Source organism: Rhinopithecus roxellana, chromosome 10 (genome assembly GCF_007565055.1).
Source record: "Rhinopithecus roxellana isolate Shanxi Qingling chromosome 10, ASM756505v1, whole genome shotgun sequence".
NCBI classification, from domain to species: domain Eukaryota; kingdom Metazoa; phylum Chordata; class Mammalia; order Primates; family Cercopithecidae; genus Rhinopithecus; species Rhinopithecus roxellana.
This window is the reverse complement of record NC_044558.1, coordinates 17,046,264-17,073,815: the sequence shown is the minus strand read 5'-3', so window position 1 is coordinate 17,073,815 and position 27,552 is coordinate 17,046,264. Positions and strand designations below refer to the sequence as shown.

Genomic DNA, 27,552 nt, shown 5'->3' with positions numbered 1-27,552 from the left:
CCTATTCCTTTAAAAGCCAGGGTAAATTTAAAACCTATAATTGATAATTGAAGGTCTTCTCTGTAACCCTATAACACTCCAACATCACCTTGTTGTCAGTGTAAACAAGAGTGTAGCCCAAAAGCACTGATGCCACTGACAACCCATAGCCTTCCTATCAAAAATCCTTAACCCAGCAGGTTTCCTAACACGGGATCTAAATCATAATTAATTACCATACAAAGGTCCAACCAGATCTAGGAGGAACTCCCTTCAGGACAGGACAATAGATGGTTCTTCCCAGGCAATTAAGGGAAAAAGACACAGTGGGTATTCAGTAAGTGATAAGGAAACTCTTGTAGAAGCAGAGTTAGAAAAATTGCCTAATAACTGGTCTGCTCGGCCGGGCGCGGTGGCTCAAGCCTGTAATCCCAGCACTTTGGGAGGCCGAGACGGGCGGATCACGAGGTCAGGAGATCGAGACCATCCTGGCTAACACGGTGAAACCCCGTCTCTACTAAAAACTACAAAAAACTAGCCGGGCGACGTGGCGGCGCCTGTAGTCCCAGCTACTCGGGAAGGCTGAGACAGGAGAATGGCGTGACCCCGGGAGGCGGAGCTTGCAGTGAGCTGAGATCCGGCCACAGCACTCCAGCCTGGGTGACAGAGCGAGACTCCGTCTCAAAAATAAAAAATAAAAAACTAAAAAAATAAATAAATAAAAAAAAAATAACTGGTCTGCTCAAACCTGCAAGTTGTTTGCACTCAGTCAAATCTTAAAGTACTTACAGAATCAGGAAAGAGTCATCTATACCGATTCTAAGTTAATATGAACTGAACGAGGTTTCCTTAATAGCAAAGAAAACTTAAAATCCCAAACTTACAAGGTTTTCAACTAAAGTAAAGTTTGCTAAAAGTTAACAGTGTAACATGTATTATCCTACTACTGTATACTCTCAAAGGATTCCTCAGACAGTTTGCAAGAAATAACAAAATCTATCCTTACTCTACAATCCCAAATAGACTCTTTGGCAGCAGTGACTCTCCAAAATCGCCAAGGCCTAGACTTCTTCACTGCTGAGAAAGGAGGATTCTGCACCTTCTTAGGGGAAGAGTGTTGTTTTTACACTAACCAGTCAGGGATAGTACGAGATACCACCCGACATTTATAGGAAAAGGCTTCTGAAATCAGACAACGCCTTTCAAACTCTTATACCAACCTCTGGAGTTGGGTGACATGGCTTCTCCCCTTTCTAGGTCCTGTGACAGCCATCTTGCTGTTACACACCTTTGGGTCCTTTATTTTTAACCTCCTTGTCAAATTTGTTTCCTCGAGAATCAAGGCCATCAAACTACAGTCTTACAAATGGAACCCCAAATGAGCTCAACTAACAACTTCTACCAAGGACCCCTGGACTGACCCGCTGGCCCTTTCACTGACCTAAAGAGTTCTCTGGAGGACACTACAATTTCAGGGCCCCTTCTTCGCCCCCATCCAGCAGGAAGTAGCTAGAGAGGTCATCGCCCAATTCCCAACAGCAGTTGGGGTATCCTGTTTAGAGGGGGAGAGGTGAAGCCAGCCGGACTTCCTGGGTCGAGTGGGGACTTGGAGAACATTTCTGTCTAGCTAAAGGATTGTAAATGCACAAATCAGTGCTCTGCGTCTAGCTAAAGGACTGTAAATGCACCAATCAGCACTCTGTAAAAACACACCAATCAGCAGGACATGGGCGGGGACAAATAAGGGAACAAAAGCTGGGCACCCCAGCCAGCAGCGGCAACCTGCTTGGGTCCCCTTACACACTATGGAAGCTTTGTTCTTTTGCTCTTCGCAATAAATCTTGCTGCTGCTCACTCTGCGTCTGCACTAGCTTTATGAGCTGTAACACTCACCGTGAGGGTCTGCGGCTTCATTCCTGAAGTCAGCAAGACCACGAACCCACCAGGAGGAAAAAACAACTCTGGACGTGCCACCTTTACGAGCTGTAACACTCACTGCGAAGGTCTGTGGCTTCATTCCTGAAGTCAGCGAGACCACGAACCCACTGCGAGGAACAAACAACTCCAGATGCACCAACTTTAAGAGCTGTAACATTCACTGCAAAGGTCTGCAGCTTCACTCCTGAAGTCAGCGAGACCACAAACCCACCAGAAGGAAGAAACGCCAGACCCACCTGAACATCTGAAGGAACAAACTATGGACACACCGTCTTTAAGAGCTGTAACACTCACCACGAGGGTCCGCGACTTCATTCTTGAAGTCAGCGAGACCAAGAACCCACTGGAGGGAATAAATTCCGGACACATGAGTAGTAGGTGCTGTGGGTAGGACAGGGTTGGCTGACCTCCAGAATGAATACACTTTCATTGTGACCAGGATAACAGCTAGGGTAACAGATATCACAAGATTGGCTCCGATGTGACCCTGAGGAGTATCTCAGCTTCATGAGTACAACCAACAGTGTGGCTACCACAAAGCATGTACTATAAGTGGCTGCTGTTATTCGTCTCCAAACTTTTACTTTGTTACCCGGGCTAACAATCACTTGTGCTGGCAAGGAGCATAAAAGGGGGGTTACCTGCACACCAAGTAGCCTCCAAGGGGCTTTTCCCACGTTCCTAAGAGGTACAGTGAGTCTTCTACTATGAATCTTTGAAATGCCAGCATCACTGATGAACAACTGTTCAAAGTGTTCCATCCCTTCTCATCCTTAGGTTTTTCTGAGATTTTGCTCTCAGACGACAAGTGCAGATATTTTCTAGATATAGCAGCTGTGACCAGACCAACACCACCACTATGACTAGTAGGCTGATTTTCAGTAGAGTTCCAAGGAATGATCTGCTAGGCCTGACAGAGCACTCAAGAAGTACCAAAGAGTATGGCTGGCCCAGATTCAAGACCAGAGAAACCAGGTATCTTCCTCCAAATATAGGGCTCCTAGAAGGACACCTAGAAATTCAACACTCAATCACAATGTCATGTGATAAGTTATATGACAGTGCTTTTAATTGAATGCTGTGGGGACACACAGAGGAGATAATGAGCCAAACAGTAGGGGGAGAAGCAGTATCAGGGGAAATAATTCCTGAAAAAGGTGGTACCTGTGCAGAACCCAAAGATGTTGAGTTATTTGGGCAACAGGCATTCCAGGCAGGAGGCAGACACAGAACGTACAAAGACTCAAAAGGGATGGCACCATCTGCAGAGAACTGCAAGTAATTCTACATGGCTGGAGAACACCATGTTCTCCAGCCATGTAGAATTACTTGCAGTTCTCTGCAGATGGCACAGCCAGGGTCTTAGGAAAGACCTTTTTAAAATAAAAATCTACGAATGTACACTTTACCATGAAGAGGAAGGGAAACAACTGAAGGAATTTTAAGCAAGCAGTACCATAATAAAACTAGCATTAAAAAAAATTGTGGCGACAGTGTGGAGAACAGATTGGAGGGGAACAAAAGTCAAGAAGACAGGGGAACAGCTGAAGTAATCCCTGTGGAGGAGGATGGTGGCCTAAGAGAGCAGCACTTAGAATGGAGGGAAGATGTGTCAAACACAGCAAAGAGGTCTAGAGAGAACTCTCAAGTCTTATTCACTGATTTATGTGAGGTGAGAAAAAGAAAGAACCAAGCATGACTCCTAGGCTGCAAGCGTGGATGTCTAAATGGATAGACCTGCTGTTCACAGAGATAAAGAATAAGTCAACTCATATTTGAAAGTATAAAAATCAATGATACTGCACTAAATTTTAAAACATTAACACAAACAAAGGCAGAGGTTGTCTCAGATAGTATGGATACTATCTCTGAGATAAATGAAAAGCTTAAATTCAGAGAGGAGTAAGTCAGAGTTAAAGAAATTCCTGTCTAACATATGTTGATGAGTGAATAATCAAAGAATAAAACAGAAGGCAATTCACTAACAAGAGAGCCATCTACTGCCTTATAAGCATAGTGCAGCAATGAAATGCCACAAAAAAAAAAAAAAAAAATGTGGAAGACAGCCAGGAGTTTTTGACCACTTCACACTGGACATGTTTTTACAAAATATCTGATTCCTCCCACAAAAAAATTCCAAGTGGTTAGCATGTTTAATAATAGCTAAATGCTTTCACTTACTTAAATTTCTCCTAAAAACATTAATTCAATAGAAAACATCATTTGAATACAAAACACTTACCTGCCATCATTGCTATCATACTGGCTTTATAGACATTAGTAAGAGATCCAAGCTCTCCTGTTGCTAATATAGTTTTCAGATGAGCCTCCCCACAGGCCTTGCGAAACTGACGAATCTCATCATACAGGGCTGGGAAAGAAAATAATTGAGGCAGTTACAAAGCAGGCAAGTGATAACATAACTTGGCAGCCGTTTAGAGCTGGTAGAACCCATTTCACATTTAGGAAACATAAAACATTTGTCACTTTCTAAAAATCACCCCAATTTAACATTGCCTGGAGCATTCTGTTGCAGTTCACATCCTGTTACAAGGAAAGTTTGGTTTGCTACCATGAAACCGTTTCTAAGCCCTGGCCTGAGGTCCAGAGACATAGAGCTTTTTAAATATCATAATGACATGCAAATTATAAATAATTTCTGTCTTGTCCATATGATGGTTGCTTCCAACAAAAAACAAATGTAGCTACTATACATACAGTGGTGTACCCCTTTGAAAAGTAATAAAACAAATCTTAGGTTCTTATTAACTCTTCCATTCACAAGTAATAGGTTCTTTGGCTGAAATACAAAGCACACCTTTCTCGAGAGTTATGTTCATGACAATAAAGACACAGCAGCTTGCCCCACTGCCTGCCAGAGTATGTTTATATATCTGACTAAAAAGTGTTGAGCCTGGCCAGGTAGTGTTGGATGCATGTGCACAAAGCCATCTGTAGGGAGGCTCAGAGATGCTGCCTTGAATCTATTAACCCCTGAGCCCATGACCCCAGGACCACATCTGGCTTTGGAGGGTTCCACATTGTGCCCAGATTTATTTCATATTTCATATTCAAGGTAACATTTCAAATGAAAGGTAATAGGATTTTAGTAAGCAAATTAGACCAAAATCATGGGTATTAAATCTTTAAAAAATTATTTAAGTCTTTTTTCAATGACACCAGTGGATTTTGGCTTTTACCCTGTATCAGGTCGGCCACTTTCATTTCTTGAACTCAGGCTACTGCCATGGTGTCAGGACCAAGGCTTTTTCTTTCCTTTGTATTTGAGAATCTTTCATAGGAAGTAGTTTTATAAGCACATGGACTAAACCAAGCAGGAGGGAAACATTCATAATAAGGATTGGGGTAAGCATTTCTTAAAGCTAAAATGAGAGTTCTATAATTCACAGGCTTACTAAAATACATAAAAAAATGAAAAATTAGTCTCAAGTCAGCAAACTCAGTTTAAACCACAAGAGTTACAACAGCCAAATAAAACTTGCCTTCTCAGTCCTAGAAAACACGAACTTGAAGTTCAGAAGTGAAAAATGAAGAGAAATGAAAGCAAATACTCTATTCCAAGATGCTCAGTTAAGTTTAGAAAGTTTGTTACCACTGAGAGATGGTACCCACAGAAGGTTCTTCAATAAAGAACACACTATTTTCTCAGATCCTTAGTAACGCGCAGTTGTGAGTACTAGGGATGATTGATCCGAGATGCCACACCACCTGCCTTACCCTGCCCATCTACCTAACCTGGGAGAAAATCATCCTACTTATGCCTTCAATGTGACAACCTGTGTAAGAATGTTAAAAATAGTAATAGACTATGTAGCAAAAATATATATATCTTCTTTTAATTCAGAGAATGAATTGGATGGAATGACATTTCTTGAGTTATTGAATCTGAAAAAAGAAACTTGTTCTCTAAGAACAAGTGACAAGGAAAATCTTCTGATCTAAAAATCCAAGAACACTAATCCAAGTTAACTTGTGATTTAATTAATGATTTTCTTCCACAAAACAGTGTTGTCATTAAAAGCTGGCTTTAGAGTCAGACAAATGCAGATTTAAAACCCAACTCCATCATTTCCTGTGGGACCTTAGGCAAGTTATTTCTCTCAGCATCAGCTCCATCCTTAAAGCGTCAAAAATATTTACTTTACAGGGTTACTAGGAATAAGAGAGAGATATACAAAGTACTTTGCATACTGCCTGACATGTTATAAGCACTCAAAAAGTTTAATTATTAAGTTCAGAATTCTAGTAAAATGAATTTCCACTAAGTGTTGTGTTATAAAAGTCAAATCTTACTTCATGGCCTGACCCAGTTCCAGTAACCAAAGTTCTGTTGTATGGATTACTGCTTACAATCAATGAGCCATCAGACAAGGCTTGAAAGTATTTTATTATAGCAGTTGTTAAAGTGAACTTTGGCCTGTAAAACAAATTCTTAAAACACTGATCACAGCCATATTTGTTAACCAAAAAAATCATCCTTTTTCTAGAGTGCTACCTTCTGATGCCAAGTGAATTTCTTGAAGTATAGTTAAAATTAACCAGGAAAACCAGAGGTATTTTATGATTCAGTCATTTGGCAGTTATGCTCTTTAATCCATGATCTAAACAGAATGAACTGAAAGTGGTCACTTACAACATAACTGGATTTACAAATATGCAACCAATGCCTTCTCATTCTTTAACTGCAAATTTCTAAAATCATTTTACTGGCCTATTTTACCACATAATAGGGTCAAGTTTTTCTGAGAAAATATCTTAATCTTTAAGGTTCAACAGGTGGAAAGTTGTCATTTCTTTGTTACCATTCTGCCCAAAATATACTAGAACAATTACATCAAAAGTTATACCAAATCTGGTCTTTTTAAAATGTGACCTGGGCTCTATCAAGTGATTGCTTCTACTCAGGGCTTTGAATCTTACAGAGTGAGACAAAGATGAAAGAATAGTTAGATATTTTCTTCATTAGTGTGGTATCAGCAATAGCAGGAGATCCAAAAGTCCAGTGTCCCAGGGGCCAGCCACCAGCCAACAGTGTGGTACCTGTGCTGGCCAGCAGGAGCAGCACCAGCAGTGGCCCTGGAACCACGCTCTTCCTGTGGCACAGTCTGACTGTGTCCTCTGCTCCTTATTCTCTCATGGTCCTGCTTTTCTTCCAAGCAAGGCTTCCTACTTATTCAGTGAGCTTCTTTATGTCTTTCTAATATCATAAATCCCCTTTCAGCTTCACTTAAGCAGAATTGGTTTTGTTCATCTTCAACTCATGAATATTTACTGAAGACGTATGGTATTGTAGACAATAATGTGGGTTCTCCTGAGTATATGGATTCACACCCGAACCCTACTACTAGTTTATTGTTTGATTTGGATAAGTTACTTAACTCTAAACCTGTCCCACGTTCATTTACAAAATGGGAATGATAGAAGTATGCACACCTCACGGAGTTATTTTGAGCATCAAACAGGTTAACATACATGAATAGATAAGGACAATATCCACACATTGTTCACGCTCAAGGAATGTCAGTTCCTGTTTTCAAAGTTATTGGTGGCAGCAGTGATGGTGCTACTGTTATTACTCGGTGCTTATTAGGCTCATATTACAGAGGGACTTACAAAAGCTGAGGACACCATGATCTATGTTCCTTAAAGAACACAAAACCTCTTTGGGCCCCTAAAAAAAAAGTCTGGGGAAAAAAGTTTACTATATATCACAAACAAGTTTGTTTTTAAGCTAAGAACCCATGCTACATTGAATAGCAGACTCTTGACATAAGACAGTTTTTGCTACTTGCTAGTTGTGTAAACATTTAGGAATTATTCAATTTCTCTAAGCCTAATTACTTAGGGAGGCTCGGTTTGCTCACGTATTTTTGTGATGATTAAATCATACATGTGGCTAGAAGAGAACCAGGCATTTAGTAGGCATTTAGTCATTCAATACCAGCTTCCCACATTCTTTCTCATACACTTCCAAAAACCCAAAAATAACTATAATGAACAACAACAAAAAAAAGCAAGCACTGTCCTAATACTTATGAAAGTACAACTAGAATTTGCCGATCTTACATATAAGAAAAAATAGACCACTTCACTCCAACACAAGCCATAGAAACCACAAAGAAGCATTATTAGTGCTCAGGTCATTTTGAGTACTTAGACAGTACCATGATAGACACCTTGGAAACTAGATGAATGACATATGCTAATCAAAGTGGCTTGATGGCTGAAATGTAACCCAGTCAATCTCAAATTATGTCCTTTAACAAACTCAGTTGGCACTTTCCTTTCAATATAACTAAGCCAAACAATGGAAAAATGAATGAGCAGGTTTTCCCCTATGTTCATAGGAAAGGACAATGGTGGGGCGTGGAGTTAGTATAATTGCTGCTAGACCACACACGCAGAGGAAATTACAAGTGAAGTAATAAGTTCAACAGACGCCCTTTCCAAAAAATTTTGCATGAGGAATAATTACTCTAAAGGATAAGAAATCCCCTGTTTTCAAAGCTTATTCCCTCAAAAATGCTCAGTGTTCTCCACACGACATTTAACCATCCCCTTGTGAGATAGTTCAGTTACCTTCACGTTTCCAATGTGAAAAGTAAGATGTGGACCAGGCACAGTAGCTCACGCCTGTAATCCCAGCACTTTGGGAGACCGAGGCAGATGGATCACCTGAGGTCAGGAGTTCGAGACCAGCCTGGCCAACCTGGTGAAACCCCTTCTTTACTAAAAAAGTACCAAAAATTAGCAGGACGTGGTGGTGGACACCTATAATCCCAGTTACTAGAGAGGCTGAAGCAGGAGGATTGCTTGAACCCAGGAGACAGAGGTTGCAGTGAGCCAAGATTGTGCAATTGCACTCCAGCCTGGGCAACAAGAGCGAAACTCCATCTCAAAAAGAAAAGTAAGACATGGAGAGACAAATGACTTGCCCCAAATCTTACAGAAAGGAGTCGTCATGCCTTCATATGTGGAATAAAACTGTATTTCCTGAAAATTTTCTGCCTCTATTCCAGCACACATAACACACATGCATGCACAGGCACACTCACTGTAGTTACAACATATTCTCAGGGAAATACAATGCAGTACTTCGAGCCACAGAGTCGTCAAAACTCAGAACCTAAAGGGATGTCAACTCCCTTCTAGTTCAAACAACTCACTTGACAGATGGGCATTATAATCCTAAGACCTGGTTTTCATTCTTCTAGGGTAAAAAAGCTGCGTAAAATGAAAAGTTCCAAGGTAATTGAGAAACCTAAGATACTTAATTTTGTATAATGCACTAAAAATGATCTATAGGCCGGACGCGGTGGCTCAAGCCTGTAATCCCAGCACTTTGGGAGGCCGAGATGGGTGGATCACGAGGTCAGGAGATCGAGACCATCCTGCCTAACACGGTAAAACCCCGTCTCTACTAAAAAAAAAAATACAAAAAACCTAGCCGGGCGATGTGGCGGGCGCCTGTAGTCCCAGTTACTCGGGAGGCTGAGGCAGGAGAATGGCGTAAACCCAGGAGGCGGAGTTTGCAGTGAGCTGAGATCCGGCCATTGCACTCCAGCCTAGGCGACAGAGCAAGACTCCATCTCAAAAAAAAAAAAAAAAAAAAAAAGATCTATAAATTGTTCTTTTAGCTCCCCTGGATGGGAAGAAAACAAGAGTATGGTGCTACAGTAGAGTTCACATTTTTGAATCAGGACTTTTCAGCCCTTGCTTGGCCGCTGATTAGTGGTGTTACTTGGGAAAGTTACTGAACCTCTCCAAGCTTCATTTTTCTCCTCAAGATTAGATAGCAGAGCTTTACTTTTACAGCTCAAACCCTTCTCAAATTCTGCCAATATAAAAGTATTAAAATGGTTAGGAAGATAATCATTTTTCCTTCAGATCCACCTTTAATAATAAGCACACGTAAAATGATGGTAAACATTGACTTACTCTAAAAGTTTAAGCTGTTACAACTAAAATGAAAGAGCTTCTTGTTGATTTAGAAAGATGATTCCGAACTCTGTCTTTGGGAGCTCTCAACCACAGACAAGAGGGAGCAGGGATTTTCTCAGTCACACACTGCCAAGAAGGTGAAGAGAAACCTAGCCCCCGTGTCACTGGGGCCTAGAGAAATTGTTAGCCTGCATGTTGCCACATCAGAGTGGAGGCAAGGTGAGGGGGACCTGCAGTCAGCTCTGGGGAAAGCGAAAGTCCTTACCAGCGAGGACTGAAAATTCTAGGGGTTGGGGAGGACTTGGCCAGTAGAGCCAGGAAGACAACCCATAGGCTCTGGAGATTGTCAAATACAAAGCAATTGATCAACTAGGTAAAAATTGATCAAAAAGATGAATATACTGAAAATAATGGATAATAATGGGAGCAAGATTTCTCACTGACAAGAAGAAGGGGTATAAATATGGAAGGGGAAAGTAAGAATAAACCATGCAATGCTGGAGTGTAATAGAGGTTATCAGTGTGAAGCTGTAAGTTCTAAGACAGATTTATAGACTGACATACAGATAAACAAATATACATGAATGTGTGTTTCTATGTGTGTGCTGTGTATATGTGTACGTTCATGTATTTACTAGATCTGTCTGATAAGAGGGCCTAGAAAAATAACATCCCAATAGCAATGAGTTATACCTAGCAGCCAAATCTTGGTTTCTAAATACAATTAATCAATAAAAGGAGGAAGAGCTCCTCGGAGAAATAACTGATTCCAAAGCTGGAGCAGACGTCAAAGATACACCTGAAACATCTATTACAAGAAAGCAAGGAAGTTCCTAAAGAATGATGGGAACATAAAAAGGACAGAGGAGCCAGTTTGAAGCAGCTCCTGAAACCGCCTTTGCAAAATTACGACTGAGACAGTAAAAGAGATCTAACCTAACTGACTCCATCTTGTTTCTAACCTTTAAGCTGTCCTTGTTCCTTCCTGGGCACAGGCTGAACTAACTTTGGGAGGAACTTAGTTGATAGTTCATAATTTAAAACAAAGATAATAACAGCACTTTCCCAAAACAAACCTCCTTCCCGCCTGGGGACTAGACTGCCTTTGTAGAACTAACAAGATTAGAAATGACGGCTTAAGAGTCATGCAGCTGGGGGCTGCAAGATTCCAACCCTCCCTAAACTGCTCCTAAGATCAGTGCTGGAGATATTTTGCAGGCCCTGCACTTGATGGATCAGCTGGCACCACCCAGATTGATAAACTGGCTCATTTGACCTTGTGGCCCCTACCCAGAAACTAACTGCGCACAAGAGGACAGGTTCAATTCCCTAGGATTCCATCTCCTACCCAACCAATCAGCATTCCCGGATCACTGACAACCCGCCAAGTTGTCCTTAAAAACTCTGATCCCCTAATGCTCGGGGAGACTGACTTGAGTAAGAATAAAATTCTGGTCTGCCACACAGCTGGCTCAGCGTGAATTACTCTTTCTCTACTGTAATTCCCTGTCTTGAGAAACTGGCTCTCTGTAGGCAGCAGGCAAGGCGAACCCAGTGAGCGGTTACACTCCCACTGGCCAAATCTGGGACTATCTGAGTATCAAAATAAATAATGACAGTAAAGGATTATAACCAATTGAGTAAAACAAGAATCAATGAGTTCTTACAAACAGGAAGGAAGGGAGGGAAGGAGAGAGACCAGTAAGGAGAGAGGGAAGAAGGGAGGGAGGGATGTCAATACCACATCTGGCTTTGTAGGGTTCCACATCATGCCCAGATTTGGTAATGCCAACTCATAAGTATAGAAGAAATGACATAATTAGAAAATCAAAGTAATAGCTGAAATATCATCAATGGATGCTAAAAGAGTGAATAAAAGTTAGATGAGGAAAAGGATATTAACATAGTCTCAAAATATCTCCATTCATAATCTGTATTAATTACTTATTAAAACGCAAAATACTTATTAATTTTACAATGGAGAAACTTGGCAGAAACCATCTTTGCCAAGTAAAAAAAGGAACATCATCAATAATGGTACAAATTAACATCTTGTGACTCCTGAAATAATGCACTGAGAAGAACAGAGCAAAAGTTCCGTGGCACGCCTGCCAAAAATGTATAACCTGAATCTAATTGTGAGAAAATACCAAACAAACCCAAAGTGAGGTATATTTTACAAAAATAACAGGCCCGTAATCGTCAAAGACAAGGAAAGACTGAGGACTGTTCTTAGTATTCTTAGGTTAAAGAATATTAAAGAAATATGAAACAACTGATCCTAGACCTAATAAAACACACTATTGGGACAATCTGCAAAATCTGAACAATCTGTAGAGTTAATGGTCATATGGTTATCAATGTTAATTTCCTGATTTTGATGCAGTACTGTGGCTTGGTACAAGAGTGTCCTTGTCCTTGTTTTCAGGAAACACACACTGAAGTATTTAAGGGTAACAGGTGAACAGGTCTGCAACTTATTCCCTAATGGTTCAGAAAAATACGTATGTAATATGTCATTTATATATGTATGTACACACATCACAGAGGAAATAAGTCAAAAAAAGTAAATGGTATAGCACTTTATAACTGGGGAATCTCAGTGATAAAACTGTAGTCTTGTGTACCAATTTTACAACTTTTCTGTAAGTTTAAAATCATTCAAAAATAAAAGTTAAAAAATAACTTGCTACATTTGTTGTAATTTAGCATCCAGATGGTTTTCTTACAGGAGGGCTTTTTAGACTATCAATCACTCTGTGGCTTCTATAACTTTAAAAAGAAGTGATTATATATGGTACATATTATTCTGTAACATGCTTTTTTCCTTCAATATATCCCTGACATATTTCTATGTTAATAAATACAGGTCTACGGAGCTACTATTAATGGCTGCACAATATTCCATCACATGGACATAAAAAATTTATTCAATCATTTTCCTACTATTGGATACTTAAGGTTCCAGATTTTTTGCTATTACATGTAAGACTTCAGTAAATGTCCTCATAGTTAAATATTTGCAAACATCATGACCTTATTCTCCAGAGCCTTTACTATTTTTTCTGCTTACATATCCACATGTAATATATATCTGTTGTTAAAACTTCAAACCTTAAGAAAACTGGAAATTCTCTATTTTTTTTTAAAAAAAGCAATTCTTGCCATGTACTAGAAAAATAATAATTTGGTAGGCTATTATCAAAGGTTCCTGACAAATGAAAATGGAATTCCAATACCACGACTGCAAAATAGTCAGAATAATGCAAAATTTAACAAAACACATACACCAGAGAAGTGGCTGGCATAGTGATGTCCCATTAAAAACCTATTAATAAATGTTTTCACTTATAATGAGGTTTTCAGGGGTAGTGAAAGGGGGCGTGCTAGAAACCCAGGATATATTACACTGCAGATGCTTCATCAATATAGTGGCACAACTAGCAGAAGAGTTGTCTCCTGTTTGTCTCCCCGCATCCCTCCTACTACTGCCACACTGAGAAGAAGTAGAAGTCATAACCTGACCTCTGCCTGTCGTTCCCAGCTGAAAAACAAGTGAGGCTGTGTCAGTGGAGTGCTCACTGACAGGACTGAGAGCACTCAGCCACACTCAGAAAGGCCTGTGTGCATCAGTGTGGATCCAAGGACTGGAGAGGAGGCAAAGGGGTCAGACTGCATGTTTGAAACAGCATCCAAATCAGATTGACAACTTGCCCTACCTTCTGCAATGCTGTCCCCGCACGCCAGCAGAACTTGCATCTACAGCATATTAGTTTTCTCTATTTAAGATGAACTTGCAAATCCAGCACTAGATCATGGAGTCCTACACCACTCTCCCACTGGTCCCTGAACGCAGATCCCTTCTCCTGAGAGTTGTGAGCAACTTTCCCCTGTCCCTGGTACTGACTGCAGTGGCTTGGGACCCTGGCCCCGCTCCCCACGCCTTGGCTTCACATTGCATACATCGTTCCCTCTCTGGGTGCACGCTGGGGGTCCCCGACTTCTGCCCTGTGCATGAAATGCCGGGACACATCATGAGGCAGGAATTGGAGAAATTTTCCTTAGAGTATACATCATGCCCTGTCAGCAGGAGGTCAGTTTCTGCGACCTGCAAAACTTCCTGGGCAAGGAGGTGGTGGGCAACTGCATCCAGGAGCACATTAAGCAGCTGCATTGCAAGGGGGCCCTGTGGGACAGCCAGCTGGGCTGTGTGCAGCGTCTCCAAAGGGTGACCAGTTCATGTAGACTGGGAGCAACAAGAAGGGCTGCAAGGCCATTAGCTTCCTCCTGTCCCTCACTGACAGGCTGGTCCTCTAGTGCAGGAGCTGCTGGGAAAATACTATGTCAAGGAGAGGTCCGAGGCAATGGTGGCTTGCTATCTTAAAAATGGAATAGGTTACATTCATCATGTGGACAACCCCAACAACAATGGCTGCTGCATCGCCTGCATCCACTATCTGAACAAGAATTGGGATGCCGGGCTACACGGTAGGATCCTATGGCTATTTCCAGAGGAGAGACCGCTCATGGCAGATGTGGAGGCCATTTGTGAAAAACTCCTGTTCTGGTTAGACTGCAGGAACCCACACGAGGTGCTGTCTTCCTATGAGACTAGATGTGCTATACTGTTTGGTACTTTGATAATGAAGAAAGGACAGAAGCCAAAAAGAAATTCAGGAATTTAATTAGGAAACATCTGCCCTCACTGAAGACTGACTGTACTCCGAAATCTGCTGGCCTTGTTCATTTTAGCATTGGTTCCTGAATTTTCTTTAAGAGTTGAGATACGGCCGGGTACAGTGGCTCACGCCTGTAATCCCAGCACTCTGGGAGGCCGAGGCGGGTGGATCACCTCGGCCTCCTCATGAGGTCAGGAGTTCAAGACCAGCCTGGCCAACACGGAGAAACCCCATCTCTATTAAAAAAACAAAAAATTAGCTGGGCATGGTGGTGGACACTTGTAATTCCAGTTACCCCGGAGGCTGAGGAAGGAGAATCTCTTGAACCTGGGAGGTGGAGACTGCAGCGAGCCGAGATCGCACCATTGCACTCCAGCCTGGGCAACAAGAACGAAACTCCATCTCAAGAAAAAAAAAGAGTTGACATCTTAAGATGGCCTCTTCAGTGACGAAAAACTCCCCATCCCGGTCTTATGTGTGGGACTTTGTGTTTTCTTGCCAAGACTCATGGACCTTCAGATGCTCTCTTTGCTGGATGAACTCATTTGCTATTCCACCTCCAGAAATTTCAGCAGACATCCCAGTTGGCCAGCAGTTTACCTGACAGATTTCATAACACTGGGTATCAAGACAAGAGCCTAGGAGCATAGGTGAGGAAAATAATCTTGTATTTTATGTATATTTCCGGATTTGAAAGGAGGTTTGGGGAAAAAAAAAAAAAAAGAAAACCAATGGCAGATGCCACAGAAAGGCACCATGGAAGCCTTAACAACAGAAAACAGAAATTTGTGTCATCTGAACAATTTCCAGATGTTCTCAATCTGGGGCTGTTGGGGTCTCTAGAGAATTATCACAACCTAATGACAACATTATTACCTCTAGAAAGAGCTGCTGTCATAGTGATCAATCTGTAAATGTCCCATGGGGTGGACACTCGTTTTTCCAAGTCTTGCAACCTGGATTTTTTTTGCCTTGGCCCCATTTTGCTGAAAATAATAACTTTCTGAATAAAGATGGTAACACCATTTAGTCTCCATTTTCACTTCTTACCTGGAGAACCTAATCACCAGAAGCTAAAACTAGACATTAGGTTTTTTCGTGTTGCTTTGCTGGAATGGAATCTGAATTTAAATCAAAGGAAAAATATCTACTTGGTAATTTGGTGTCAACCTCTGATAACAACATGGAAAGAACTAGGTCTGCAGATAAACAATCAACATGTATACATCTTGAACAATCTGAAAGGGGAGATGGAGTTGGAAATGTGGGTGCACCTGGTTTTTTTTTTTTCAGTTTTTTTAATGAGCTCATTCTTCACATTATTTTAAAAAAATAGAATGGTGTATTTTAAAAAAGGAAATGAAAATTTTAAAACTCTCAAAAAGCTAAAAACACATAAATAAATAAATAAAATCGACTTTCTTCTCTCTAGGGTCCACCTGAAAGGAAAGTATCTTCTCAATTTTGAAGCAGCTGGCAATCTGCTAAGTATTCTGGAAAAGCACTGCGCCAGACAACAAAAACTCTGTTACTAAAACTTATATGTTTAAAATTATGATTTAAGTAAGAATCCAAGTGTTTAAAGACTGTTTCCTATCTAAAAGTCATAAAGTATATTTCCTTTTATATTCCCTGCTATTCAAAGGCACTTAAAAAATAATTGTTAACGAACATATCTAAGCAATTATTTTTTGAGTATCAGAAAGATGTTCAACACTGTGCAAGAATGGCCTGAATATAACTCTTAAGATAATTATATGTATAGTAAAACACTTAATATAAAATTGTACAGCAACCTTTTAAACTAAAGAAGTCACAAAATGTTCAAGAACAGTTTCATTCACCAAGGCAACTAATTAATCTTGTGAGATTAAGGCAGAGATGAGCTAACACACCAGATATAATAATAACCTACAAGAGATAAGATGCATATTTTTATCAATAGTATCTGAAGTTTTGAAGAATTGTAGCATAAAAATAAAACCCATAAAAGCATACAGTTGTCATAAGTATTTCCAGAATTTCTGTTATATACAACTCCTAAAACAGAGAAACCACAAATTATAGATTATGTAATTCCTCTCCAAAAAGTGTCTATAGATTTAGAGACTACTTTTCTAATAAAATATGATTAACACTCTATAAAAGAAATATACCAATTTATTTTTAAGATGTTCTTTCTACCATCCTTCTTGTGTAAAAATCAGCAAATAAGAAAAATAGATTATTGCACAGATTCAACGTCTTTAGGATTCTCTTCATATAAGAAAATGAAAAATAATGTGACTTTGGTGCCGATATTTCATTTTCTTATCCTAAAATGTTTGATAGCCATGAGGTATGTACTTCACAGGCCATATTTAAGATAGCAATTCAGGGGTAAACAATTGAAGGAGATGAAAAGTACATGAGGCTGTGGATACAGGAGACAAACGGTACTTCCAATTGCTCATTGAACATGAGATGCTGCAGAATATCAGACAATCCTAGCCACCTTTGGAACGATGTCTGCTGGTGCTCCAGTATGGAAAGAGTCTCCCAAAGCTAGTAAAGCCAGCTCCAGGTCCTCAGCTCATGGAGCTAGATTCCTGAACAAGGTGCAATCTGACAGCATTTCCCTGTCACTGGTAACTATGTTAGGTAAACAGATGCAACAGAAAGAGTCATTTAAAAAGTAAAATGAACACCTCTGTATATTTACAGAGCATGGAAATTATTCGATTTTTAAAACCTGCTCAATAAGATTTATGAGATGATGAACCACTTCTGGTGAATGCTTTCTTCAAAGAACTGTTTAAGGAATGCACCTTATATGTCAACTTCAACACCACCATTAAGAAATATTGTATTACATGTACTAATCATGGGAATAATATTCACTGAAAATGAAAACACTAAACATAAAATCAAAGATCATTATAGTTCTAAAGGGTTGTAAAAATCATTATGTCCTATCCCCTCATTTGTAACATTTACATGGAAGCAGAGAGAAGTGAAGTGTTTACCCAAGGTCTAGGTATAAATTATCAAAATCATAAAGACTAAAACCCAAGTCTTTAGAGTCCCACTTTATTCACTTAACACATGTGCTATGTGTCACTTCCCTTGATAACAGATCATCATCAGGGGCAGGAGGAAGGAGAAGGAGAAGGCAACATTGCAGCTGGCAAGGAGGGCTTCATCTGGGTCAAGCAACAGGATGATCATTTTACAAACATTATCTAATTTCTTCCCTATTGTAACCCTGTGAAGTAGATGTCATTATCTCCATTTTACATAGAAGGAACAGAAATCACAGAGAAGAACCTGTCCAAGAGTGAACAATAGAGCCAAGATTCCAACCAAGATCTGTCTAAATGCAAAGATGCAACTTTCAACTATTCCTGCTTTCCCAGTACTGTCCTCCCACAGTGCATTTGTTCTGGGTCTGACTGTGACTCAGCAATGACTGGGTGGCCTGGCTGGCTGGCTGGCTGGCTGGGTGGGTGATGTCCCCATTTGGATGCTATCTTTATCAGAGAGCACAGCCATCCCAGCGAGAGGAAAGCCTTCTTTTCTCAAGAGCACAGAAAGCAGATGCACTTCTTAGCTAAATTCACTGGGATAACATTTTATTCATCAAACTCTCCTGTTCACAGCTAACTACAGATCCAGGCTAAAGGCATAGAAACATATAGGAAATACAATATGTACTAATTAACTAATTAATTAATTAGTACTAGTAATAAAATAAAACATACAATATATGAATGTATTCAATGTATGAATTTACATACATTGCTGTATGTAAATTCAACAATGCTTCCACTATCTGGCACCTAAAGTATATGCAACTAAGAACTGGAATTATGTCCAAAAAAAAAAAAAAAAAGAAGAAGAAGGAAGAGTCCTGAGTTAGTACTTCTTAATAAGGACATGGGACTGGTGGGGAAGGGGAACAAAATCACCTGGAGAGATTTTCCCCATTTAGGAGCCTATTCCTCCCTTACATATACACCTCAATTATTTTCATCACAAATGCCCAGGCGGATATACTAGATCCTGTCAGGAAAGCAGCTGGGGCAAATCATTTGATAATGTTTGTGAGGTATTATAATTTTGAGAACCAACAATACATGCCATACCCTATTTGTTTCAAACTATGGTGATAAGTGAGAAACACAGTTGTCCACATTTCCATGTCCAGCTGGACAGGAGTGACAGAAGGACTGTCAGGGAAGGACAGTGTGCCATCACGAGCTCAACGTGACCTGACAGTAAAAAGCTTAACCACTAAGGAGCAGGCAAAAAAACAGTAACAAATAAGAAGATACATAAATCAAAAAAGTCTGGACTGTGAGCTATGAGGTCAATCATCTCAGAGATTTCACTGGCCCCTGAAAGCATCACTGTATATTGGGATAATATAATCAGTAACAAAACAGTTTGGAATAATCAATAAAAAATTAAATTGTATTTAATAAAAATTGTTAAGAAAGTCAGGGAAATGAAAATATTTTTTAATAGTTTTTTTTTGGGGGGGGACAGGGTCTCACTCTCTTGCTCAGTCTATTTTAGAAATAAATCTGTTAGGCCACACACAGTGGTTTATGAGTGCAGTGGTAATAATCATGGCTCACTGAAACCTCTGCCTCCCAGGCTCAAGGAACCCTCCCACCTCAGCCCCAACCCTGAGTAGCTGGGACTACAGGCACATACCACCACTCCAGGCTAATTTTTGCAATTTTTTTTTTTTCAGAGATGGGGTTTTGCCATATTGCCTAGACTGGTCTTGAACTCCTGGGCTCAAGTGATCTGCCTGCCTCAGCCTCCCAGAGTGCTAGGATTACAGGCATAAGCCACTGTGCCTGGCCTAATAGATTTATTTCTAAAATAGCCAGATTTCTCTGATTTCATCAAGGTTCAGTGATTTTGAATGTCTACTTATATGTAAATGATGGGTGAAATGCAATATGGTATAGTGATACAACGGAATACGGGTTCTGGAGCAGGTGGCCCTGGCTCCAGGTGGTCCTGGTGCTCAGGAGGTTTGGTTGTCTTTGCCATAAGTAATGTAACTTAAATCAGCAAGGACATGACGTTTCCAAAGGAAAGTACACCAAGGTTGCAGAAAAGTCACACTGGGACACTGGGACAGAATCTGAGAACCACAGCTCGGTGTCCATGGTTCTCAGAATCTGAGATGGATGACTTCAGGGATGACAGAGGAGGTAGAGGAGCTTGCAAATGAGACGCAGGGGTAATCAGAAACAGAAAAGAAGACCTCAGGAATGTAGTCACCAAAGCCACGACAAGAAAGTATTACCAGAAGGAAGGAACAGTCTGCTGTGTCATATGTTGCATGGCAATGCTAAATAAACAACTAGGGAGTATGACCTGGACATAATGAGATGAGAGGTCATTAGTATATTAGTTTGAACTTCTCAGGACAAACAAACTCTTTTCAAAAAAAATTTTTTTTTTTAGATGGAATCTCACTCTGTCCCTCAGGCTGCAGTGCAGTGGCACAATCTTGGCTCACTGCAACCTCTGCCTCCCTGGTTCAAGCAATTCGCTCACCTCAGCCTCCAGAGTAGCTGGGATTACAGGTATGTGCCACCATGCCCAATGAATTTTTGTATTTTTAGTAGAAACAAGGTTTTGCCATGTTGGCTAGGCTGGTTTCGAACTCCTGACCTCAAGAGAGGAAGCCGCCCCGCCCCCAAGCATCGCTGCGGAACCAGAACTTGGGGCAGGGCAGAGCAAAAGGTGATGAGGCCTCCCAAAGTGCCTGTTTCAGCCTCCCAAAGTGCTGGGATTACAGGTGTGAGCCACCGCACCAGGTCTTCTTTTCAGAATTTTAGTAGTGAAGGGAAGAGAAGAAAGGAGGACGTTGCTGGGGATGAAGGTAAGGGAAAGCCGGCATGTGGGTTCTTCCGTAAATGGCTAAGAAAAGCTTGAGTATGTCTAAATGCTTAATGGCAATGAGCTGGCAGAGAGAGGCTGATGACGCAGGAGAAAGAATGCCCAATGGATAGAGTAGGGCTTCTGAAAATGCAGGGGGAGATGAGAGCCACAGCACAGTGGAGGGACTGAATTTAGGAGGAAGGAGCAAAGGAAGAAGCAAAGAAAAGCAGCCCTGATACAAGGACCTGGAGGGAGCTCCTGTCTGATGATTTTATTTTCTCTGAGAAGTAGCAGGTAGTTCATATGCTAACAGTGCAGGAGCTTCAAGGAGGGTGGAAAAGTAAGAAATTTCAGGAAAGTGGACATTTTAAATGGTCACTAAGGAGAACCCAGAGAGGAATATGAGACCTCCCTCACCCCCAAATCCAGTCTCCTCTAGTTCATACCCTAAACTGTGGACTCTCATGTCCATGAGAAATGGTTAAGATCACTCTGAAGGGCCAGGTTTAAAAAATGGGGTTCTTAATGAGAACACATGAACCCAGGGAGGGGAACAACACACAGTGAGGCCTGTCGGGGGAGGGTGGAGGCAGGTAGTGCATTAGGGAAAATAGCTAATGCATGCGGCACTTAATACCTACCTAGGTGATGGGTTGACAGGTGGAGCAAACCACTATGGCACACGTTTACCTATGCGACAAACCTGCACATGTGGCACATGTCCCCAGAACTTAAAAAATGAAATAAAATCAGGTTCTTTCTATTGTGCTTTACCAAGTATCCCACAAACCTCACTGCACAAGGGAGAGGGCCCTAGATTTAAAAATGCAATTGCTTGACAGACATTTCCATCCACAAATTCCAAGAAATTAGTTTACGCTGATATTTTAATAAACAGCTAATATTAAAACATGACACAGAAAAATACAATATGCAATCAAATTGAGAATCAAAATTAAGACAAAATATTGCAGTGAAAAGTCCTAAGTCATTTCAGGTTTCTATTTAGAATTAAATTTCTAGTATTAATGTTCCTTTTCAGTTTGTTTGGGTCAAGAGGTTAACACCAGAAAAAGAGTTAATATAAAAGTATGGTCCAGGACAAAGATGTGTCATTATATTTTGCATAAATGCCTGTTATTGGGAAATTATCAGTTCTTAAAAACAACCATTCCTAGTTCATTAAGAGGCAATCAATTACATCAAAACCCATCTCCTATTGTATTTTATTTTCCAATCAGTAGCATAATATAAACCATATTTCTATATCCACTACTGCTTAATAAAAGGTGTAAGTTATAAACTCTATTTCTATACCTACACAATTGCTTAAGATATAAAGGACATATAGGTTTATATACAACTAAATCACATAAACGTTATTGCCAGATTTGTTTTAAATACTGTGCTTACTCACTTTTTCATTTTACTGTAGCCTTAAATCTTAGTGAAATCCGTGACTAAAAGCAGATAAGCAAAATTAATATATAGGAACAGAGACATCTATTTAAAATATGCCTTATAAGAATGACTGTAATTGGCTCAAACACACACAGGAACAATCATAAAAAAAGAACACAAAATACAAAAAGATATTTGTGAACTGTCGAGAATTTAAACCCGGCAAGAATTATAAATGTTGATGAGTATTAATGGGGAACTTGGGGAGCGGAGGGGTGAAGGTAATGGAAATGGGAATGTACAGGAAAGTAGCTAATATATTCCAAGCTAAAAACTCTATTTTCCAGCTTACTTGAAGCCAAGAATGGCCACGTCACTCAGCTCAGGCCAACGGGCAAAGGTGTAATAAGCAAAGGTGTTGTGTGAGACTTGATGTGAAAAGCCTTTCTTTCCTGTGATCCAAGAAATGAGTGTAAGGGGCTGGAGCTTCAGAAGCCACCTCAGACAATGAAGCGCTCTTGACATTAAGAGCAGAAGCCACGTGCTTTGTAACTGGAATATAAACGTAGATCGGGTCTCCAAGAACTTTGTGGAGCTGCCACACACCCCTAAATACCTACCCTCGGACTTTATATAAGAGAATAAATACTGAGGGTTTAAACCACTGACTGAATGTTTGCTACTTTATAACCAAAAGCAATTCATAATTGACAATCAATGGAATTAGGCTTCACAAATAGACAGACAAAGGCTTTACAGATATAGATGAATAGAAAGTCACAGGAAAATACCCATGAGATATAGGCAAGTCCAACAAGCAGGTTAAATAAGAGATCCTATCTCTTATTTAAATCCTATCTCTTATTTAAACTTTAAAAGAGTGTGGAGATAGCATGCTATGTAGAGAAGTGTGGAAAGTTACACCCTGCAGTGTTACCAGGGGTTATTTCAAGGGATTGAGATTACAAGGAATATCCACTTCCTTTATGACTAGTGGGGATTTCTGTTTTTAAACAGTGAGTAGGTATAGTCTCCATAATTAGTATAAAATATGCCTTTTGATATACACACAAATAAAGAGACAATATATTATCCTGGCTTTAACTTGTGATTTCATTAAAAATTTTTGGTTAGGCTGGGTGCGGTGGCTCACGCCTGTAATCCCAGCACTTTGGGAGGCCGAGGAGGGCGGATCACGAGGTCAGGAGATCGAGACTATCCTGGCTAACATGGTGAAACCCCATCTCTATTAAAAATACAATAAATGAGCCAGGCGTGGTGGCGGGCGCCTGTAGTCCCAGCTACTTGGGAGACTGAAGCAGGAGAATGGCGTTAACCCGGGAGTCAGAGCTTGCAGTGAGCCGAGATCGCGCCACTGCACTCCAGCCTGGGCAACAGAGCAAGACTCCATCTCAAAAAAGAAAAAAAAAAATTTGGTTAAACTATTTATTATAATGACTTTTTTGAAAGTGAGAATTTTACTTTTCTAGCTACCAATGACCTCATCTTTAGTATACAAAATTTATTTAAGACAGAGGTAAAATCTATTTGATTCTTTAACATCTACTTAAAAAAACAAAAGCTTGTTGCTGGAAAGGGCAATGTCTTATTGCATTCTGATGTGACAGTGAATCATTAATCTCATGATAGTCATCAGAGCTATGTATAAGGAAGCAAGAAGTAAAAATAAACTTAGTCAACTTAATAATCCCACATCTTCAAAGACTGCAAAAATTAACATAAAAAAGGGAAGATTCCTCCAATATATTCCAATAAACTTTGCATAAAAGACTTGCCTAGAGTGAAGTATGTATTGAGTAACAAAACAGTATAGAATAGTAGTAACTTTTCCCTTCTAAAGAAAAAGCATGTTGGTAAAATTGTTTTAAAAGTTATGAATCTATTGCATGGAAGCAACTATTCACCTAAGCACTCAAAAGGATCTGAAAAGTTCACGCAGGTAGGCAACTGCCTAGATTCATGAGGGGCACAAGGATGAGTAATCTTAGCCACGCTGTCTCCTAAATTCACCCTTTGATCTACTAACTTGTCACCTAGAACAGTGACCTCTAAAACATACTACATCTTATCTCATCATCTGATTCACCAGGGAAGAATGGTGACACTCTCTTAGGTAAGAGCATGTACCTACCTTCCCACTGGCCTGTCAGCACCAGGCTTCTGTTAATTACCACGTCGATTTCTGTAGCTCCATCTTCCACAGCCAATCTGATCTCTTCTAATCGTGTCTTCAAATGAGTCTGTCCAGCTGGAAATCCAGTGGCCACTAATAGAGATAAGAAAGGAAAGGAAGAAAGAGGGAAGGAGGGAAGAAGGAAAGTAAGGAAGTGGGGGAGGGGAAACAAATTTCAATTGGTCAGCAATTCATCAAAGAATTCCAAACCCCAAAACATCAGCATTTAAAGACAAATGCATTAATGACACTTAAGAACATCACTTACGTTATGCATAAGTGTGAAGAAATAGAATGTTCTCTTGTATTAGTGTTAGGACAAATATTATCATTTTCTGGAAGATCTGAAATTAAGATGCTGCAGAGATGCTCATGAAGGTGGATTAAGTAACCAGCAAAAATGTTATCTTCACAGTGATAGCCATAAAATAGTAGTTGTAGCCCTATCTTAATGAACACTAGTTACCTAGCACACTAGTTCTGGATCCAAATCTTGATCAAGTTAGCTATTTTGATTTTTACTCTTTTACCCTTGATTTATCTTGATTAACTTTCTCATGAACCTCTTTAGCTGTGGTAAACAAATTGTCATAAGTGTTCCTCCCATTGCCTATGTTAAAAACAACCAGCCTGGCAGATGAGCATAAAGAAAAGAGAATGCAGGAGGAAAACATACCTAATTAGTCCACAAAATTGGGGAAGGGGCAGGGTTGGGAAGAGCAGAGCCAAGTATAAATAAGAGGAAAATGAAAACACAAAAGACAACTACACTCTTGAAAAATAGTAACATCTTTTACACGCACATCATTAACTCTCCATCCCTGTTTCTAAATACAACCTGTCATGTTTCCTTGACATTAAATTCCTTGGGGCTGGGCATGGTGGCTCTTGCCTGTAATCCCAACATTTTGGGATGTTAAGGCGAACGGATCACCCGAGGTGAGGAGGTTGAGACTAGCCTGCCCAACATGGTGGCATGTTTACTACTAAAAGTATAAAAATTAGCCTGGTGTGGTGGTGCATGCCTGTAGCCCCAGCTACTCGGGAGGCTGAGGCAGGTGAACTGCTTGAACTCAGGAGGCAGAGTTTGCAGTGAGCTAAGATCATGCCACTGCACTCCAGCCTGGGTGACACAGTGAGCCTCTGTCTCAAAAAATAAAAATTAAAAACAATTCCTTAGGTCTGCTACCTTAGAGGAAAGCATGTTTCTCCGTTGTTTAAAGCAAAAATTGAACTGAGTGAGGTTGATGAAAAATTAAGGTCTACACAGGTGTAGCTGCCAAATACTTCGGGAATCCTCATAAACCAATTCTATATAAATACTGTGCACCATGTTTGTTTTAATATATTCCTAATAAGCTATAAACTCCTTTTAAATGTTTACTTATTTTATTTTTTTGTAGAGACCTTTGTTGCCCATGCTGGTCTCAAACTTCCGGCTTTAATCAATCCTCTTGCCTGAGCCTTCCAAAGTGCTGGGATTACAGATGTGAGCCACCATGCCTGGCCTAGACTCCCTTTTTAAAGCATTAGGATATTCCTCGAACATCTCTTAAAACTAGAATCTAATTTTATATCTGTCTATTCATCCATCCATATACACACAGATATATATTTACCAAACTAATGCTTTAAAGACTTTTCTGTCATACCAAGTCCTACTGTGTCTATCTGAAGTCAGTGACTCCTGAATGCACTCTCTCCTTTATCTTCTAGGTTTTGTGTGGCTCTTATCAGCTCCCACGTGGACTGTGACAAGTCTCCCCTAACTCCATTTCACTCCTTTTCTAATTTATACAGTGCCATCAGGTAACTTACAATGCCATGAAGCTGATCATGTCACATCTCTAACCTTTCAGTGTCTTCTCTATCATCAGAATTCAGGCCAAATGCCACCACATGGCATGGATCCCCTCTGAAATTCTGCCCTGATCTCCCTCTCCAGCTTCAACTCCTGTATCTCCCCCTTTGCCCTGTCTTCGGAACCCTGCCTTTGAAGTCAACAACTGCAAACCTTCTCCAGTCCCTTGAACATGCTTTGTGCCTTCATATGTGCTAGTGCCTCTGTCTAAAATGCGGTTCCCTACCTTATTAACACTGTGAACTCCTTCTCATCCTTAAAACCCAATGCAATTATATCCACGACGATGCTTTCTCTTACTTTGGTGTTACCAACCTCTGCAGAATATATCATTCCCTGCTCAGAATTGCAACTGCATTTTGCGCATATCTTTTTTTTTTTTTTTTTTTTTTTTGGCTGAGATGGAGTCTTGGTCTATCACCCAAACTGGAGTGCAGCGGCATGATCTCGGCTCACTGCAACCTCTGCCTCCCAGGTTCAAGCGATTCTCCAGCCTCAGCCTCCCAGGAGCTGGGATTACAGGCACTGCCACCAACCCTGGCTAATTTTTGTATTCTTAGTAGAGATGGGGTTTTGCCATGTTAGCCAGGCTGGTCTTGTACTCCTGACCTCAAGTGATCCACCTGCTTCAGCCTCCCAAAGTGCTGGGATTATAGTTGTGAGCCATCGTCCCCAGTCCACATATCCTTATATTTTACATATATATATATAAAAGAACACACATACATGTGCGTGTTAGTATGTGTATGTGTGTGCGTGTATATATATATATATATATATAAATACTATATATCGTGCCTTATGATTTTTTTCTTTACCTGACTATTCCTCCTAAACCAACTGAGTTTCCTTAAGGATAGGAATACAGTTCTATATTGTTGGGAACAAATATGTCTTCCACTTACTAAGCAATTAATATATACTAAAATCATGAATAAATACAACTAATTAAATACATAAACTAATTTAAATCATAGTACAAAACTATATATAATACCCCACTGTATGAAGAACTGGACACACGTTTAAAAAATAACAACAAAAGCCACAACCCATTTTACCTGATGCCACAGGGATGTTACAGCCTGCAGCCTTGAGTGCTTTCACAGCATCACACACCCGGGCGGGATAAACACAAACGGCAGCTGTGGTAATGCCTATCAAGAAAAAATAGGAATAGCCAACTTTAAATGAAGCTCAATTCACACAACATGCTTTTAATTATCATTTATATCGCAATACTGGCAAAAATCAAACGAGAGAAAAAATAATTCCCCCGCAATGCTGCAATAAATTAGAAGATTTTTATTTTCCACATTCCCTTCTAGTTCTTGACAACATGGATTATTTTCTTATCGTTAAAAGTCATAAAAACAAGTCTGATATACTCTTCTTTGAGATTAACATAGTACTGTGTTTTAGAAATGTCTAAATAGTAAACTTGGTGATCGCTACTACATGAAAATACTTCAGGTAGATAACAAAATCAGTATTTACAGAGCATTCTCACAGGACAACCTGAAGAAAGGACAGTGTGAAGAAGGACAGATGAAGACAAATATTAAGTAAAATTTAGAGGGCGGTACCACAAAAATGACATTTAACTGATCCTATTCCCTATTTTGAAAGAAATAATAAAATCTGAAATGGAA

General features: G+C 40.1%; 1 protein-coding gene and 1 pseudogene across 2 annotated transcripts in view; one reads left to right on the top strand and one right to left on the bottom strand.

Moving 5' to 3' along the window:
• DERA (deoxyribose-phosphate aldolase) overlaps positions 1-27,552 on the bottom strand; it is a 128,343-nt gene that overhangs the window by 60,296 nt on the left and 40,495 nt on the right. For both annotated transcript variants that reach the window (XM_030939547.1, XM_030939546.1), the window contains exons 4-6: positions 26,962-27,057; positions 23,998-24,132; positions 4,160-4,288 (exon numbers count right to left, since the gene is read on the bottom strand). In XM_030939547.1, the coding sequence (XP_030795407.1) occupies positions 4,160-4,288; positions 23,998-24,132; positions 26,962-27,057 (360 nt within the window). The remainder of the gene's footprint in view (positions 1-4,159; positions 4,289-23,997; positions 24,133-26,961; positions 27,058-27,552) is intronic.
• On the top strand, positions 13,899-14,644 carry LOC115899941 (annotated as a pseudogene).